General features: G+C 40.8%; 1 protein-coding gene across 1 annotated transcript; it reads left to right on the forward strand.

Moving 5' to 3' along the window:
• Positions 1-13,893: 13,893 nt before the first annotated feature.
• On the forward strand, positions 13,894-15,775 carry LOC145501426 (uncharacterized). The gene is made up of 4 exons (XM_081480906.1): positions 13,894-13,978; positions 14,132-14,346; positions 14,911-14,971; positions 15,228-15,775. Exons 1-4 carry the CDS (start codon positions 13,894-13,896, stop codon positions 15,773-15,775), a joined length of 909 nt encoding a protein of 302 aa, XP_081337032.1.
• The last annotated feature ends 3,476 nt before the right edge of the window (positions 15,776-19,251 follow it).

The following is a 19,251-nucleotide window of genomic DNA, read 5'->3' on the forward strand; positions in this document are numbered from 1 at the left end:
GATCTACTGGCTTTGAGTAAATTTTCCTTTGTATGTACCTAACAATTTTTTTTTTGACACAACTGCAAATTTTCTCAAAAGTGGCAAATTCCACAAAATTTCACCAAGCCTGTTGGCAAAATTGTACAAATAAATAGACATAACTTGGGCAGGAGGGCACCATCAAGTTGACTAATGGTGAGGAAAAAAAGAAATTGGCAAAAGTGTCAAATTTGATGAAACTTGGCCATTACAAATGTTTTTTAACAATTAGTTCATTTGCTGTCAATTTCTATCACATGATAGCTGAAATTTAGTGGTAATGAACATTTTTGCAGTTTAATTTAACACATGCCAAATAGAGTAACACCCAGTCTCACATTGGAACATGAAACTCATAAAGTATCATGTCATCAACAGGGCTGAATAACATCTGATACTGGGGTATCATGCAGGGCACAGGTGGCCTAAATGGTAGCATTTTTAAACTTTTTTGCATGGCCTTCAGTTTCTGGTAAAAAGTAATTGAAAAGAAACCCGCTCCCTTCACCTTTCCCTGGCACTGCCTTGTTTTACACTTGGGTTTTAAACCTATACAAGAAGTAAAAAGAGAGCACAAACAATAGTTTTATTGATAACTTTTTCCATGATTCCTGAGCTACCTTATCAATCTTGGGGAAAATGCCAAGTCCAATTTGTGGTTTAGCAGGTTCATCAAACAAACCTGGGCTGGAGAAAGGCAGTTTGATAAGACCATTACTTGATTCATAAATGGGAATCTTAATTCCTGGGCCTGTACTTAGCATTTATCTTATAAACACCAGTGAAATACCAAGTGGGGGGCAGGGGAGGATTAACAATTTTGGAATTCGGAGGAAAATTGGGGGAAGAGTGTTATATGATTTCCAAAGGGAGTGTAGGGTTAAAATGTTTATGCTCCCTGTGGTGGGGTATGGATATTTTTTTGAATCACCCAATAGATGTGTTTGACTGTTTAGCATCTGATGGATTCCAGGAAATGTATTGTCACAGCTTGTCCCTCAAATTATTACTTTAAAAGCATACCTCAAAAATTTTTGAGCACTTTTACTTTCATTCTTTAGCATTCACTCTTCTGAGGGCTAATTACAGTTTGGTAATTACCAATGAATTTAGTTGATCCTTTTTTCTTTGTAGAGTGCCATGTTCATGACCATGCCGCTGCAGAAAATAGCATTTGAAATCTAAACCTTGTTCCCATTGCAACAGCAGTTACTAATACAAATACATGTCATGTATACTGTGGCAGCTAAGCAATTTTAAGGTGGACAAAAACACTTTTTGCTAATGCATTCTGCAATCTTGTATTGCTTATGCGACAAACTCTGAGGATAGAGTGATAAGTGATAGAGTGATAAGCTATTATTGTTATTTGATTTATGCCATTTCCATGTCTGCTGTTTTTTTTTTTTCATAAAATGCCATGCATGATGCATAGAGTAGCTTTGCAGATTTGTATTTGTTACCATGAGAAGCCAAGTGTCCCAAAATTGAGAATTTATGTTTAGTTATTCTTTAAACAGAAATGTTCTATTTTCTTGAGAAATACTCAGGAAATCACTTCAGAAGTCAAGAGTGTGGATTGTTGCAAAAAATGAAAAAATTATCAGAGGAAATTATAAAAATTGCTTTGATCATTTCCTTTATACATATTTGTATGTGGAGTCAGTAGATACTCATTCTTGTAGGGTATATAACTGTTTTTTTTTTAATCAACCAACAACTAAAAATTATTTAAAAGGAAAGAAAATTTACATAATACATTAAAATCAGTTGAAATTATTATTCGTAGCATAATAGTACATGGTATTTTAATACAAGTACCTTTATTCAAATGCATTTAGGGGTTGGAAATGGAACCCTGCCAGGGTACAAATATAGCAATTACCTTCCCCATACTTTCCCCTTTCTTTTACTAACTTTAATACAGTGCAGGTCACAGCATATTCTGAAGCTCATATATAGTAATCATTAATTTTACCAGACGATGTTGAAAGGGCAAATCCTACATTAGAAGACTTTTTGGAAGCAAGTAACTTATTGGAAACACAGCAGGCTGTTCCCGAAATAGATAACCTTGGCCAGTTAGAAGATAGTCATCCAACTGACAGAGCAAGAGAAGTAGGTGTAGTCTATGAGTTTGCACATCCTGTTGTAGATGAAACAGACGATGACAGAAGAAAAAGAGAGAGGCAAAATCAAAGGAGAGTAACTGATGAGGAGAAAAGGTTACGTGACGTTGTTGCAGATCTTCCACCACCTCTACCAGCAGGACCAAGCCAGTTGGAGGACACTGCATACTTTGCTATATGGAACTTTGAGGATAAATGTTCAATTATTCTGAAGTTTGCAACGAACGGAAATGAAGCCAAAGGCTCAAGGAACATGTGTACTTGCTGCAGGAAAGGTAAGAAGGTGCCAAAAGTTTGGTCAGATGAAAACAATATGGATCCAATGTCTGTTCCCCAGGAACTGTCTGGAATGTCAGATGCTGAACAGATGTTGATAGCTAGACTAGCACCCACAGTACATGTGCACATGTTCAAACTGGGGGAATTGTTTCAAGGGGTCACTGCATTGCATTCCCTCAAGCAGTGCTGGAACCAGCTGCTATTCTGCCATGTCTCCCAGCAGAAGTGGACATCAATATATTATCAGGATGGGAGGTTTGCTAGGCACAAAGTATGGAAGTTCATTGTTCACAACATCATCGCGAGAGAGCATGCCTTAGAACAACAGTGCAGCAACTAGGAGACCCCAGTTAACAGTCACAGATCTACAGGAATGGCTAGCAAGGGGTGATACTTCATTCACCAACAAGCTGTTGTGTTTTGGAGCAAATTTGAGTGGCACTGCTCAGTATTGGAATCAAAGACAGAGAGAGGTTTGAGCCTTGGTTGAGTTCACGGTGGATGAGAAGAAAGGATTGCCTTCATTTTTCTACGATCGGAAGTTGTGCCAAGTTTTACTTTCCTCTACTCAGAAGACTACTTGAACAGTGCATTTTGCAGACCATGAGGAAAGAAGTTAATCTTGCTGAAGATAGCACTACAAGGCTGTGCAAGAGAATACCCATGTCTTGGTAAACTATTTGGCTTGCATACCCAGTCATACCATGACAAGGTTCTGAAACCTGTGTTTGGTGTCTCTGACTACTGGTACCGGTATGAATTTGCCAAGTCCCAGGGTCAATAAATAAAAGGCGACTCCTCTGCCCGGTTTTTAGTTTTGTAAATATTATTATCCAATAACTACGTACTTGATATAGTAATTTTATTAACATCAATTACTAATAATTAATAATTAATCACAGACACAATTAAGAAATAAGCAGTGCAGAAAAATTTCCGAGATAAGTAATTTAAATTAAAAATATTGATGGTATGTCTAACTCTCAATTGCACTTTGGCCTTGGTTCGCTTGCAGAAAGTAGATAGATGGCTTTTATTGTACCGTGATGTTGAGAAGTGGAAGTAAAGGATTCCATTTCTTAGAAACTGTATCGAGGTTGTTGGACTCTATGCAAAATTGCGATTTTAGGGACACAAGAAAAGTTGTTAAAATCGGGATCTTCTTGTTGACCCTGCAGCTCCATATATGATATCTTGCCAGAAGAAAGCAGAAATTTAGTTCAAGTGAAAACTTAGGGGTGTCCGGTCTCAGACCCAGATATATGGCAGTGTGTTTTGAATAGTCTATGGTCATTAGATTGACCCGCTTAAGTTTTTCAGTCAAATTTTCCCAAAAGGTGGCTACTATTGTACAGTTCCAGAAGAGGTGGATCAGGTTTTCAGAATGGTTGGTACAAAAGGAGCAGTTGAGGTCCTGCTTTATATCAATTTTTGTTAGGAAAAGGTTCGTTGGTAAAATACGATGAAGGAATCTGAATTGAAAGTTTACGAGTTTTGTGCTTTTTGTGCACCTAGCTGCCAGGCAATAGGCCCTAGTCCAGTCAGCAGAACATCTTTCATCAGATTTAATGCCGTCATTCCATTTCTCTTGGCTTTTAAAAGGAACGGTGCTTTTGAAAGAGAGGAGCTTCTGGTATGCAACTCTGTTTGCTTTATCATTCTTAATAAAAGTCTCGGAGAAGGTATCGGGAGTGTCTGTGCTACTAGGTTCTTTACTGAGAAAGTTAGTGTTATAATGGTGCCGAAGGGCAGAAATAAGACCGAAATGCTTAATGGGTTGTATTCGTATATTGTAAGTGCTGATAAAATCTGCAAGGGGGAGAAAACTGCGCAAGTTCGTCATTAACTGGGCTACCTTAGTGATTCCATGCAGGAAAAGATGTTTGTAGAAGACTGGTCTGTTTTCGATCCTAATTAGCAAATTATGCCATATGTGTTGTTCAAGAAATTGCTGCTCAGTTTCGATTTTATCATCAAAATTAACCTCTGACCATATTTCTAAAATTTCTTGTAGAAAAGGGTCTTGGACCGATATCAAATTTGAAGTGTCAAGCTTGTTTAGATTACATGTGAAGACTAGTTTACCACCATATTTCCTAAGTTCAAGTTCAAAAAAATCTTTCCATTTTCTGTGGTTAGAATCGTCAATGTATTTTTTAATCCAAGCAGTCTTGAGCGATTTGGTAAATGAAACAACGTCAACCATTTTTAACCCTCCGTTTTTATAGTCATTTATCATGACACTTCGCTTAATCTTATCGCCCTTATTGTCTCAAAGAAAGCTGTAGAAAAGATCGTTTATTTCTTTGATAGTTTTATGATTTGTCGCCGGTGGAGCTAAAATACATGTAAGTTAAGATGCAGCTAGGCTTTGAATAACTTGAATTTTGCTGAGTAATGTTAGCCGGCAATATTTCCAATTGCTTAAGATGTTTTTAATTTTGTCCACTTTTTCTCTATAGTTTATATTTAATGTGATATTGGGTTCGGTAGAGAGCCAGACACCACGGACCTTTACTTTGTTTTCTGGTCATTTAAAGTTCTTCTCGGGAAAAAGTTTTTCCTTATTTCCCACCACTGATCCAATCCATAGAGCTTTGGTCTTTTCACTGTTGAGTCTGAGGCCAGACATACTGCCGAAAGTTTTGATCACCTGAAGTGTGGCAGATAATGACTCACTTGTGCCATTAAGAATGAAGGTTGTGTCATCTGCATACTGGCTAATTTTAATTTCTGAGTTGTTTACAGATATTCCTTTAATGTTTTTGTTCGATCTGGTTGCTTTAGCTAAGATTTCAGCAGATAATATAAATAGGTACGGCGAAAGAGGGCAACCTTGCCTAACACCTCTTTGTAATTGAAAAAAAACACTTGCCCAGCCATTGTTTAGGACACAGCTTTCGATGTTCTTGTAAAATGTTTGAAACCAGCTCATTAAAGAAGAGCCAAAACCAAAATACTGGAGCGTGCGCTCAATGAAAGACCATTCTAGCGAGTCAAAGGCCTTTTCAAAATCTATAAAAAGCAATAGCCCTGGGATGTTTTTTTGAGAAGCGTAGTTCTTAAATGTTATCTATCAATCTAATGTTTTCTCCAATAAATCTTCCTTTTAGGAAACCGGTCTGGTCGTTATTGATAAGTTTTGGGATAACAGATTTTATTCTGTTTGCGATAGCTTTCACAGCTATTTGTAGTCGCAGTTGAGAAGAGTTAGTGGCCGCCAGTTTTTAATTAAATGCGGTTCTGGGTCCTTTTTTGGTATGGGTTTAATGATTCCGCGTCTCTGTGTGATCGAAAGGCTTCCTTCATCGTATGAATAGTTGAGTGCACTTATTAGAAGAGGAGACAAGTCTTTCCAAAAAAGTTTGTAGAACTCAGCCAGGAGACCATCAGTTCCAAGGGTTTTCTCCCAAACCATGCTTCTTAAAGCTTTTAGGCACTCTTGTTCTGTTAAATTTCCTTAGCAACTCATTGCCTCGTTGTTGTCCAGAACCGTGTCATTTTCAGGTTGAAAAAGATCGTTTTCTGTTGGTATCACATTTTTTTGGGATGTGTAGAGTTCTTTATAAAAGGTTTCACATTCAGCAAGGATTTCTTTGTCAGATGTGACAAATTCTTGATCAGTGATTTTAAGTTGACTTATTGTACTCATTTTGAAGTGTCTTTTCTCAAGATTTAGAAAATATTTGGTGTTTTTTTTCACCTTCATTGTACCAGTTAATTTTACATCTCAAGATTGCCCCTTGGGTACGTACTTTGATAATCTCTTCTAATTCACTTTTGAATGACTCAAGTTGTTCTTGTCTTATTTGTTTTTTGCATTTTACTGACAGCAGCCATCTGTTCCAGTTCTTTTTCTAGTAAGGCAATTTTTCTTCTAATTCATGCTGTTTATGCAAAGTTTTATGCTTTTTGGCAGCGGCGAAGCTAAGAGATTTCTCCCCAGTTTTAAGTTTGATCATATCCCAAAGAAGCGAGGGGTTTATTGACTCATCGTTTTTGTATTCATTCTGTGTTTCATGGATAGTCAACCTTATCAAATCAATGTAATCCTTATCGGCCAGAAGGGATGTGTTGAGTTTCCAAAAACCAGGCCCTCTTGGGTTTGAGTGAAGAGATATATTTAATGTGATCATTGAGTGGTCTGTCTTAAAGCCCAGTAGAATGTTTGCGGAGATAATGCTACCCAGCAAACTCTGACTTGTTAAGAAGAAATCTAGTCTACAGTGGACAGTAGGCTGTGTTTGGCGCCAAGTATACCTTTTTTATTTGGGGTTCAATATTCTCCAGGCATCAACAAGATCGAGGTTATCGCATATCTCAAGGATGGTTTTTTGTGCATTGTGATGTGTTTTGGCCAGGCCCCCTTTTTTATCTTTCTCTACATCAAGAATGAGATTGAAATCGCCTCCAATGATGATTTCATCTCCTTCGAAATCTTGAAGGTGATCAAGGAGATTTTTAAAGAAAGCAGGATCATCTTCGTTTGGAGCATAAATATTTGTTAAGGTTATTCTCTTTCCATTTGTTTTTAAGTCACACAAGATAAAGCGCCCTGAATCGTTGATATGGGTTTTCATAATTTGAAGATTGAAGTTATTATTAAAAAGAATGCTTATGCCAGCTTTGCTGCTAGAAAAAGAGCTGAAAAGGCTTTTGTCACCCCATTCAGTAGCCCATAGGTGAGAATTTTCTTGCGAACAATGTACTTCTCGCAACATGTAAATCAAATAGTTTTTAGATCTGAGCCAATTAAGTTTCTCTTCTTTTAGCGTTATTCCCAAGGCCCCGTACATTGAGAGAAGCTACTGTGATAGTATTTTATTTATTTATTTTTATTTATTTATTGTTACCACTAGTTTTATCGTTTGTTGTTAAACCTGTTTTAGGTATTTTAATGTAAGTAATTATGTAGGTTTTTTGTATGTTATTCTGTATGTGAACAAATAAATGGATGAATGAAAAAAAAAGAAAAAAAAGTCCCAGGGTCAAATCCACCAGCATCAACTCAGTTGGAGAGAGGACAGACAGCCACACCAGCTGTTGTACCTAGCTCATGAAGATGAGCACAATGAAGATGAGTGTGTTGCCATACTTAACCAGTGAGCTGATGAAAACCTAGCCATGACAGGAATACACCCAGCTGGTAGTGATGAAGAAGGAAAGCCACAAAAGGGTCTGACCTTTTCCCAAGGGCTCAGCCGACCCAATACCAAATGACCAAGATCCTCTGGTAAAGATGCTAATGAACATAGCTTCCACCCAAGATGTGATCCTGGAGGATCATTTGCTTTTGGTAAACTGAGTTGGCTTGCACGGTTTTTTTGAATACTGCTTGAGGACACCCCATCATCCTGAGCAAGGATTGCAGCTTAACTAGAGGGTGTGCCGTATGGAATTTGGAAGTGAGTTTCGCCCAGGGAAGAAACTGCACAGTGAGCCACAAATTGTTAATTATCACAATGGACCCCCTGGCCTTGAGATGCCATGTGACCACCCATGTGTGAATCAGCATTCCTCTTATCAATTGCAGTTGTGGAGAGCAAATGGAAATGTAAGCTTGATTCTGTCAAATTCTTCCCCAGGCAATCCCAGCACAGATGACATCATAGCTATAATTGACTGTGTGTGGTTACGCATGCAAAGACATCAAACCCACTGACACTACTGCTGACCTCTTTGAGGACATGGTAAATGCTGATACAGCCGATGCCAACCAAATGACTGGGAAGTCAATTTGTGTCAAGATGCTGATAAAGACAGTGGGAAGACGAGATGTCAGTGGGCCCGAGACATCATTTAAGCTGAAGGGATTAGCACTTTGGCATTCTAGCTGTCAGTTTACGTATTTGTTAATGACAGGATCAAGGCGTCTTGAACATGATGGCGACACTGCAACATGCAACACCCCTTTGGATAAGTTCCTTGCAAGACCACAAGAGCAGCATTGCTCCTGGTACCAGTTTGCATCTAAGGATGGCACGGTTCCAGTTGTTTTTTTAAGTGGGGGTGCTACACATGCAACATGGCCATCAAACAAGGACTACTGCAGATCAATGCTCCTCTTGCACTGGCCAAACTGGTTTGAAATTCAAGAAGTAAAAGGAGATGCCGAAGCTTGGATTGATCATTTCAGGGACTTTGTCGCAACTAACAAGTGCCTGACATTTGTAAAGGCGCAAGTCTCTAAGGCAAAGCATTATGCAGAGCATCCACAAGAACCAGTATTTGAAGACAATGTAGATGATGCTGCTGTTGAAGCAGAAGAACATGACTGGGTTGATAACTATGCAGGTCAGAATCAGAGATATGAGGTGTGGAGAACGACTTTGATTATGATGATGGTGGAGAGCAGTATGACTGGAACAGTGTTTCCATCAATCTTCCTGCATCGTAAAGACCCAAAGGAATGGCTTGAAGATGTTGGGAACTAGTCCCGAGACCCCTCTCGGTCCCGGAATCCGGGACATAGATCGTGTATGTGAGGAGATCGCACATGGCAGAAATACAGTTTCTCTTGCTGTTAATACCTCGTCTGTTCCTTGCTTCTCGTGGCACGCAACGCTAGACTTGGTGTCAGGAGTGGGATTCGAACCCACGCCTCCATTCAGAGTTGAGAGTGCACACATGGTATATGCGGATTATTATCACGAGCAATGTTACTCTCTAGGAACTCCACAGAAGAAGAGGAAATACTTTGTAAAACTGCCCCTGTCAGCTACCGGCTCACACTTCCAGCCAATTACATTCCAAATTGACACAGCAGCCTCGTGCAACACCCTATCTCATAGTACCCTCGCCACTCTAGGCCAAGACATCCACATGTCAAAATCACCTTTTCTCTTACAACCATATGGGAACACTCGCCCACTGAGACCTTTGGGCCAAGTCGAGCTGCTATGCCAAAGGAAAAATCAGTATGTCACCCTAACCTTCCAAATCCTACCAGATGACATCATGGCCAACAAGCCCGCCCTCTTATCAGGGGGCGACAGTGAAAGATTGGGACTTATCAGAATTGAATCAGACACTATCTTCTCTCTATCTCCGTCAGTAACGATCGCCCACTACAACGAAGCACAGGACACCCCGCCCACTGCACAGGAAATGCAAGCACAAGAGCAAGTGGAATGCAACCACATCGAACAACTCCACAACAACAGGCCAAGCACCTGCAACCCACTCCCTTCTCCGTCTCAACCGATCAACATCCCTGCTAAACGGCGACTACCCCCCGCAGGTGCGCTTCAAAAAGAACACATTCTAATGGAATATGCTGAGAACTTTGAAGGTCTCGGCTGCCTTGGGCCCCCTGTGCATTTTGAAATTAAACACGATGTAACACCAGTTCAAATGCCTATCCACCGCATCCCAGTGGCAAAACGGGCGGCAGAAAAGAGTGCCCTAGACAAATACGAGAACGCCGGCATCATAACTAAGGTTGATGAACCAACTCCATGGTGCTCAAATGAAGTCATCAGAGAAACTCCCAGAAAAGTCCAACTATGCATCGACCCCAGCCAGACGGTAAATAAAGCCATCCTTCGTCCCATTTACCAAATGCCAACCCTCAACGAGCAGCTTCATAAACTAGCCCATGCAAAATGCTTCTCTCTTGTTGATGTACACGATGGATTCCTCCACATACCTCTTGACGAAGAGTCCTCGCGCATGACCACAATGCACACCTCTTATGGCCGCTACCGCTGGCAACGCCTTCCCTTCGGGATCTCAAGTGCTCCAGAAGAATTTCAGATGCGACTTATTTCTGCTCTGGAGGGTCTAGAGGGCATAATCTGTATAGCTGACGACATTTTGGTCTTTGGAGAGGGAACAGATTTCACTGAAGCTGAGCGAGATCATGATCGTCGCTTTGTAGCCCTAATGGAATGTTGCCTCCAAAAGAACATTAAACTAAACCCCACAAAACTGCAGTTCAAGTTACCAGAGGTGAAGTTTATGGGCAACATCATCACAGCAAATGGGATGAAAGCTGACCCTGACAAAGTCACTGCGATAACTACTATGCCCAAACCGAGAAACAAGGCAGCCCTCTTACGCTTTCTGGGAATGGCCAACTACCTATCGCCATACTGCTCAAATCTGAGTACCGTCATTAGACCCCTCACTGCCCTAACACAGAAAGATCTCCCATTCTCCTGGACAGAGGTTCAAGAAAGAGCATTCGATGATGCAAAGCAATTGATCGCCACTGCACCAATCCTCCAATATTATGATCTAGCGAAACCTGTGGTACTCCAAGTAGACGCCAGCGAAGAAGGCCTGGGGGGAGCGCTCCTCCAACCAAATGCTGACGGTAAACTCCAACCAGTCGCCTTTACCTCAAACAGCCTGAACAGCACAGAACAGTGCTACTCTCAACTCGAGAAGGAATGTCTTGCCATCTGCAACACGTTTGGGAAATTTGATCATTGGCTATTTGGCAAGTCAGACATCACAGTGCACACCGACCACCAACCCCTAGAAACCATCTACAAGAAACCACTTCATAAGTCACCCGCACGTCTTCAGCGAATGCTAATGCGACTTCAGAGATATCAGTTTAGCCTACATTACAAGAAAGGTACAAGCCTTCATATAGCAGACACACTATCCCGCGCTGCTTTACCCACCCCAGTGCATGCAAATGTAACAGGGTTTGAAGTGTTCTGCCTTGAACTTGAACACTCCGAGAATGACCACAACCCCCGTCTCACAGATGTCACAGAAGAACTCCTCAAATCAGAAACCAAAAGGGATCAAACCCTGACTGATCTACAACAAACTATCATCTCTGGCTGGCCCGACAACAAACAACACCTGGCCACCAACCTCTGCCCTTTCTGGACCTTCAGAGAGGAACTAAGCATACACAATGGAATCATTTACAAAGGTCAGCAAGTCCTAGTTCCACAGTCCATGTACTCAACAATGCTTGGGAAAATACATGTGAACCACTTTGGAGCAGAGTCAAACATTCGCATGGCCCGCGAAGTCCTATTCTGGCCAGGCATGAGGAAAGCCATTTCAGACATGTGCGACACCTGCAGTGTCTGTGCCCAGTACAGTAAAACTCTTACAAAAGAACCTATGAAGTCGTTACCAATCCCAACGCAGCCGTGGCAAATTGTGAGCCAAGATATCTTTAGCCATGAACAGAAGGACTACCTGGTTACTGTCTGCCATTTCTCGGACTGGATAGAAGTCGACGAACTCCAGGACACCCTCTCCGCCACAGTAATAAACAAGACCAAGGCCCACTTTGCGCGGTTTGGCATACCACAGATGTGCCATACTGACAATGGCTCACAATTCGCAAGCAAGGAATATGAGGACTTTGCCACACAATATGGATTCAAACACACTACCTCCTCACCATATCACCCTAGAGGCAATGGGAGAGCCGAAGCTGCCGTCAAAGTGGCCAAAACAGCAGTGAAGAAATCCACTGACCTCCAGTCCACACTGCTAAATTACAGGAACACGCCGCCCCAGGGACTCACATATTCGCCTGCACAGCGTATGCTCTGTCGACGTACAAGGACAACACTGCCAACACCAAACCACCTCATCAAGCCTTCACCCGTGAACCTAGCTGTCGTCACTCAAGAGCTCACCTTGAAGCGAGCTGCGAGCAAACGCTACTACGACAGCTCACCAACCAAAGTACATCCCAAGCTTGCTGTTGGCTCAAGCGTTTATGCGAAACCTCCACCTACACAGAGGGGTCATCCATGGATACAGGGAACTATCCTCTCCCAGGACAGACCCAGATCATACACCATTCAGACACCGAACAGCAACATCCGTAGAAACCGGGTTCATATCACGCCAACAGTTGAACAGTCTCCTCCACCAACACAGACCACCCCTCCGCCACTGATCCAGGAACCACCACCGGACAACGGCAACGTCACCATAACACCACAAGCAGAAGAAACTGCAGTTACATGTAACAATCATCCCCCAGCGCAGACACAACACGCAGAAACAGAGAGACTCTCAAAAAATGGGTCCACAAATCTTGCAACTCTAGCCAGCCAAGACAAACCTACAGAACCCATTCTAGGGAACACAAGAACAAGAACGAGGATCATCAAACCTCCTTCGAGGTTTGAAGACTATGAACTGACCTAGAGGTCTACATTGACTTACAGTTGCTTATTCTCTTAGGCCATTTATAGGGCCCATTGTTGTATTTTGTAAGAGACATTTCCTTTTTTTTATATAAGGGGGGAGATGTTGGGAACTAGTTCCGAGACCCCTCTCGGTCCAGGAATCCGGGACATAGATCGTGTATGTGAGGAGATCGCACATGACAGAAATACAGTTTCTCTTGCTGTTAATACCTCGTCTGTTCCTTGCTTCTCGTGGTACGCAGCGCTAGACTAAGATACCATCAAGCAAGCTGAAGAACAGGAACCTGTGGCCCCTGAATCACCAGATGTGTCTCCATTGTCCTTTAATGACAGTCAGAGAGCTCTAGTCATTCTAGTGTTGCACACACTCTACACCTTTGTCCAGAACCAGCTTGATTATTGTCCTTTGTGACTTGTCTCTGGAACTGTAGGAACAGGAAAGTTGTATGTTATCAAGTGCCTTCAGAGGCTAATACAGCAATTGTTTAAAAAGAATGATGCAGTACAGGTCATAATCCCTACTGGGAATTCTGCCAATCTTGTTCAAGGTAGTACTGCTCACAGCGTTTTAGGAATCCCAAATGGTGGGAGATCTTGTAATTAGCAAAGTGTACCTTAGAGAAAATTCAGAACAGGTGTGAAAATCTGAAAGTTGTGATTGGTGACGAGTGATTGATGTTTGCTCGTACCACTGGACTGGATAAAACAACATACACGATAAATAATTAACAGAGGAGCCAATGCAGAGAAGCTTTGGGGAAGCTTTGTACAGTACCACCTGTGTGCAACACTCTACACATCAACCATAGCCGTAGTGCACCACCTAACCATGGTCGGTTGGTGTGGATGAGTTTTGACCATGCCATGGAGATAACTCAGATCAAGAGGCAAACTGAATCTGAAGAGTAGCTGAAGGATCATGTCGATGAAAACATATACTATACTACAACACCCCAGCAAGTGAGGTGGCTACAAAAATTTCAGTGGCATAATCTCCGCATAAGCCATGGTCAAGAACTTCTTTGTAGGATGGATGACTGAGGCCTGTATGTCTTCCCAACACATCAGTTGGAATGAGAACGCAATAAAGCGAAGTTGCTAGAGCGCAACTGAAAGCCAGACCATCCAGTAGCACGGATCAAGGCAGTTGACAATGGCAGGCATGCACAGAAGTCTGACAACAATAAGGCAGGTGGTTTACTGCCCCTACTGTCTTTCCCATGAAAGCAAGGTGATGCTGACAGAACCTGAAGGCTACATGGGGCTTGTGCAATGGAGAAGTGGGCACAGTAGTGGACATTGGCTACAGTCATGGTTCCAGACCGATGGATGACCTTGCACCATTACCTGATGTGGTGTTTGTACGGTTTCCAATGGATGAAGACCCAACACTTGTGCCAATTGTACCTTGTAAGTCGGCACACTGACTGTCAGTGCAAATGTCTCCACATTCCCTTAAGACTGTCATGGGGAACCACAATCCACAGGTGTCAAGGAATGACTGTAGGCACAGGAGAGGCATTCAGGTATATTGTGATTTACCATAAAAACATGACTTTGAAGTTAAGAATCCAGGAGCTCTGTTTGTAGTACTGTCAAGAGCAAAATTGGTAGGTGTAGAAGGCATGGATCCTGATTTTGCCTTTCACGAAAATGTCCTGCTCAATGATGATAGATTGAGGGCTGTGAACACTCCCAATACCCAAGCTAGAGTGGTGGAATGGAAAGGCTGTGTCTTAGCCACTCTTTCTCAGGGGCACAGTTTCAAAGCCATTGAGGTATTTATCAACTAATCCTCTGCATTTTAGGGTATGACGACATTGTATTATCTGTGAGCATATCGCTACTTCAGTAATAATAACAATAATTTAACAACTTTTAGAGGGCTATTTACATTTACTGATCAACAGTACTTTGTACAGTGCCTAAAGCAAGCATGGATAGGCACTATATAAATATTTATTTATTATTTATTATTATTATTACTTTACAACTCAAAATACTACAATAAAATTCAAATTTAAAGCTGATAGCATAATTGTTAGTAGGCTTCTATCTTGTAACAAGCTTGTGTGGCTGTGGGATTGTGACTGGTCATGCAAAGTAATTAGTAAGAATGCTATGCAGTGCTAATTAACTTGTGTACATGCAGTTTATGGTCTTTGTGGCCATGCATGGCAATTAGACTGGCATCTCCAGTTGTTACTGCAAACAGTGCAAGCAATGTTTGTGTTTTACCCATGATGCATTAGCCTTGTGGTAACTGGGACTAACGGCTCTGAAATGTGGGTAATCGTAAGTAGGTAATTAAGTAAGTCAAGTTTATTGTGTATATACACTAGTTTGCAGGTATAACACAGAAAGTACAAATAAAAGAACAAATTGAGAAAATACCTTCAACAAGTAACTAAGAAGATATAAGTTTAAAATTGAAGATTGAAATCTATTTATATAGGACTAGATAGAACTTATTCGTAAAATGAAATTAAGCTACTACCCCGTTCACACCAAAGAGTTAAACATGTTGAACTAAACATGATTAAAAAATTACCCGTTCACACCACACACGCTCTCGAAATAAACACGTTTAAAACCTGTTTAATTAAACTACCTCTAAAAGGTAGTTTAAACCCTGTCTAACCAACATGGCGGGTGAAAGATGATAAAAAGCGGGGAAGGGCATGGGAGAAAGAAGAGACAATAATTCTTTCGGAGAAGTGGGGGAAAGAGAGTATTCAGCAACGTCTGAAAGAATGCACCCGAAAAAAGCCAATTTGGCAAGAAATGAGCACTTATCGAAACGCTTCTGGGTACAACAACAGGGATTGCGACTCATGCAAAACCCAAATCCGCACGTTAATCTCGGCCTACAGAGGCTACAAAGATGCGCTGTCGAGGTCCGGCAACACAACTCCTAAAAAGAAGGCACCCTTCTTTGACGAAATTTTATTGGACAAGCCAGCTACCAGACTGGCTATCGTCCGAAGCTCAACCGTTCTGGAAAGTGCTCAAAGTGAGGAGATGGAGCTGACGGATGGCGAGAAGAGCCCACAACCCAGTTGCAGTTTTCCAACCTTGGGAAAACAAAAACGAAAGAAAGCCGACGAGAAGCATCTTCCCAGTCTTCTCGGTAGGTTTGTTGTTGTTTCCATGTTAACGAGAAAATGTTACGTAGTTTGCCACCTGACCAACTTATTATGCAACTAACGTCACATGAAAAAAACACAACAAGATGAGGCCCTTGTTGATTCGGAGTTTTGCAAAAGCAACGTACGATTCAATGTTGTTTACTCAATTCTTCACCTCAAACCACAGGTTACAGACCACTACTTTCGCGAAAAATCCAAAGAATTGGACTAGAACACTGTGGAGGAATACCAAGGATCAGGAAACGCTTTATTGCGTTTCATGACCACAGCCGGGGCTGCTTTTGTCTCGTTTTATTTTTCCGTTTAGACATTTTCAGAACTTGTGTTTTGGATGTTTGCATTTTTTCGTTAGCTTGCAAAAATCTACCTGTATCACAAAGCTCAAAAGCTCGCGTTTAACGGCTGTCTTGCCTTTTGCCTTTTACTAGTTAAATACCGGTAATCTTTTACGTACTCTGCAAATGTTTGCATGTGATCTTTACCATCCTGTTTATTGTTTTTGTAGCCAAGGACAAAAAACCAGCACAGAAAAGACGGAAAACCACACAACAGGATGTGCTAAAGAAAATCGACGACTTGTTGAAGTCCTTTATGGAATACCAGCAGCAAGCTGATAGGCTTTTCCTTGAGGCTGAAAGTGAAAGGAAATGGAAAGAAGAAGAGAGAGAGGAGAAGCTAAGGAATGAGGACCAGGAGTTCTTCCTGAAGTTGGCAAAAGTGCTGAAGGGTTGAAGTCAAGTTTTTACTCATGTGTACTGTTTGGTTTAGTTTATGCAGACTTCCTTAATACTACTGTAGATTGTTTTAAAATAAATAATTTGCTGTATAGTATTAGTTCGTACTTTTTTTGGATACCTTTTGCAATCTTGTGGTGCTGAGCTTGCAGATATAAACATAGCCTCCACATTGCTGGCAAGTTTCTGATATTAACACATTTGTCAACCACATGTATCACCAGTGTATGTGCCCTTAACAAGTCTCTCGTAAAGCTGTTACTTTCCCCAATGTTAAACTACGTACAGAGACTTTCTTTGTCACATTTTAATTGAACCATGTTACCAAATAAAACTCTACTATCAGTTGTCAGTGGACTACCCACCCCCCTTCAACCAAGCAAAAACCTTTTATCTTTCCCCCTCAAAGGAATGCCAGCCCTCCCATTTACTGCTCCTTCCTGGTAGTAAATAATAAACAATCCATAAATAGCATTAATGTAAAGTGGTTTTTAGTTCTTTAATTTGGAAATGTCTATACCACTGATAAAAAGACAACCACAAAGAACATGCATACGGTATTTCCACTGGTAAGTGCCCACGCTTTAATAAGTGCCCTCCCCTGAATGAGCACCCACCCCGTCAACCAAAATAGCAAATAAGCGCCCTAACTTTCTTAAATAGTAAAGATACAAGAAAAACCTGTTTCTATTGGCACATAATTTCTAATCTTGTAAGCTGTAACTACACCGGCATCAGTACATGTAGGAGAACAGTTTATTTTCTGTAAGTCACTTGTAGTTTTTTCTATATCCATGTGCTTGCAGAGTTCTGTTATGTACAGTAGCCAAAATAAAATTTCATATTTTTGAAAGAAAAACTTAATAAGCATCCCCCTTGATTAGGCATCCTCCAACAAATAAACACCACCCTTCTCCCCCCTTTTGGCCAAAATTTTAATTAAGCACCTGGGCTCTTATTCAAGGAAATACGGTATCCCCATGTATTTTGAGTGAACTATGGGATTTGATTTATACCTGGACTTCAAGATTGAAATTGATTCTTAATTATTTAATTATCTTAATTATATGCTGTAAAAGTTATGAGCCATCATCTGTCACACAGCCGATCCAGTGAGGGGCGTGGGTCTATTCCTGATTTGACATCATAAACTGATTTGCATCGCAGTAAGTCTTTGTAGAGATGCACACAAAGCAGTTTGTGACGTCAAATCAGGAATAGACCCATGCCCCTTACTAGCTTGGTTGTGTGACAGGTGATGCTTAGTTTATCGTAAGTTTTGAAGCCCATAAAAAAAGTCCAAAACTGGAAATAAAGGCTAAAAGTTTTTGGAAAAGGTGCAAAGTTTTATATTATATTTTGGGATTAGGTGCACTCTTACATTTTCTCATGTAACAAGAAAGCCCTTAATGGCTTAAATTTGTCATTTTACAGCTTCTTAAAATTTTTCTTTACACGTTTTTAAAAATTCTGTATTGAAAAAATGTCATGCACTTGTGTAACAGTAGTTGTCTACTATAGCTACCAGTAATTTTTGTGACCAGAGCAAGTAAGGTTGCAATGTCTCATAACTTCAGTTCTGCATTTAGTTTCACATGCATGTCAACCACATTTCTTGGAGAGGTTCTTTGATTGGTTCTTCTACCAGAAGGAAGCCAGAGATTTATCGGAACATAATAAAATAAACAACATGATACACGGTTACATGCTGTTTTGCTTAATATGTTACTTTATGGGTTAATTATTAATGCTGGAAGGTGAAAGGGTGGTATGTCAAAATAGAACAAGCCGCAAGTCTATAGAACAACTTTTTCATGGCAACAGGTGTTATGCTTACATATTACTACATACATGTAGTACTGTGTACACTGGAATCATTAGAAGTGCTAATAAATCTATTAACATTGAAGCAAAGGGCCTGGGGAAAGGGGGTGCTCCCAAATTTGGACCATACAGGAATCTGCTGCTGAACAGGGTATACTTTTTTCCCCTCTCGGAATCTGGAGCAGAGTATAGAAATCACTTTTTCACTCTGGAAGAGAGGTACTGGTATAGTGTGATGTTTTGACTCTGAAACAGGGTCAACATTTACCGAAATCCCTCTATTTTTCCTGATCAAGTACAGCTGTGTAACAATACTTCCCATGTTGCAAAGTCAAGTATGTGCTTTATGTTATACTTTCTCTCATTGGTTTTGCACTTTTTGTCTAGAAAAGGATTACAGGGTTATCTTTTTTGTGACTATCAGGTTCAGTACCTCCCCTTGGAGGGCCTCAAAACAAAACGAAATTTACTCAGACTGTACCTTTTAAATTTCATGAAATTTCATTTATAGCCTTCACATATCAAATCTGATTGTTTTTTTAGGATCAACATTCATCTTAAACATGCCTGTGAGCAACCTTTAAAATCAAGCACTGTTATCCTCAGCTCTTCTAGGAAGTTAAAACTATGGGGGGAAATTTCAGTTTTGAATATGGCCCCCAGTAATGTAGTGAGGATGCACTTGAAATGACAATCTGTTAATTAAACACCCCAGTTAAAACAGCTCTGTAATATTAACAGATAACTTTTTCATGCAAGATTTATCCTCCCAAAAGGCCAATCATTCTGCTCTCTCATACTCGGTCATAAACACCTGTGACTTGCAGTTTGCAGGGAAACATGACTAGCAGTGCATGCATTGCAGGAAACATTGTAAAGTTTGATGTCCTTATTTATATGCAGAGGTCTGCCCTCTCTTTTCTTTTGTTGTTTACTCGCTTGTCTTTCTGTTTTGTTTTGTCTTTAATAGAGGCAT

Source organism: Orbicella franksi, chromosome 10, assembly GCF_964199315.1.
Source record: "Orbicella franksi chromosome 10, jaOrbFran1.1, whole genome shotgun sequence".
Classification (NCBI taxonomy): Eukaryota; Metazoa; Cnidaria; class Anthozoa; order Scleractinia; family Merulinidae; genus Orbicella; species Orbicella franksi.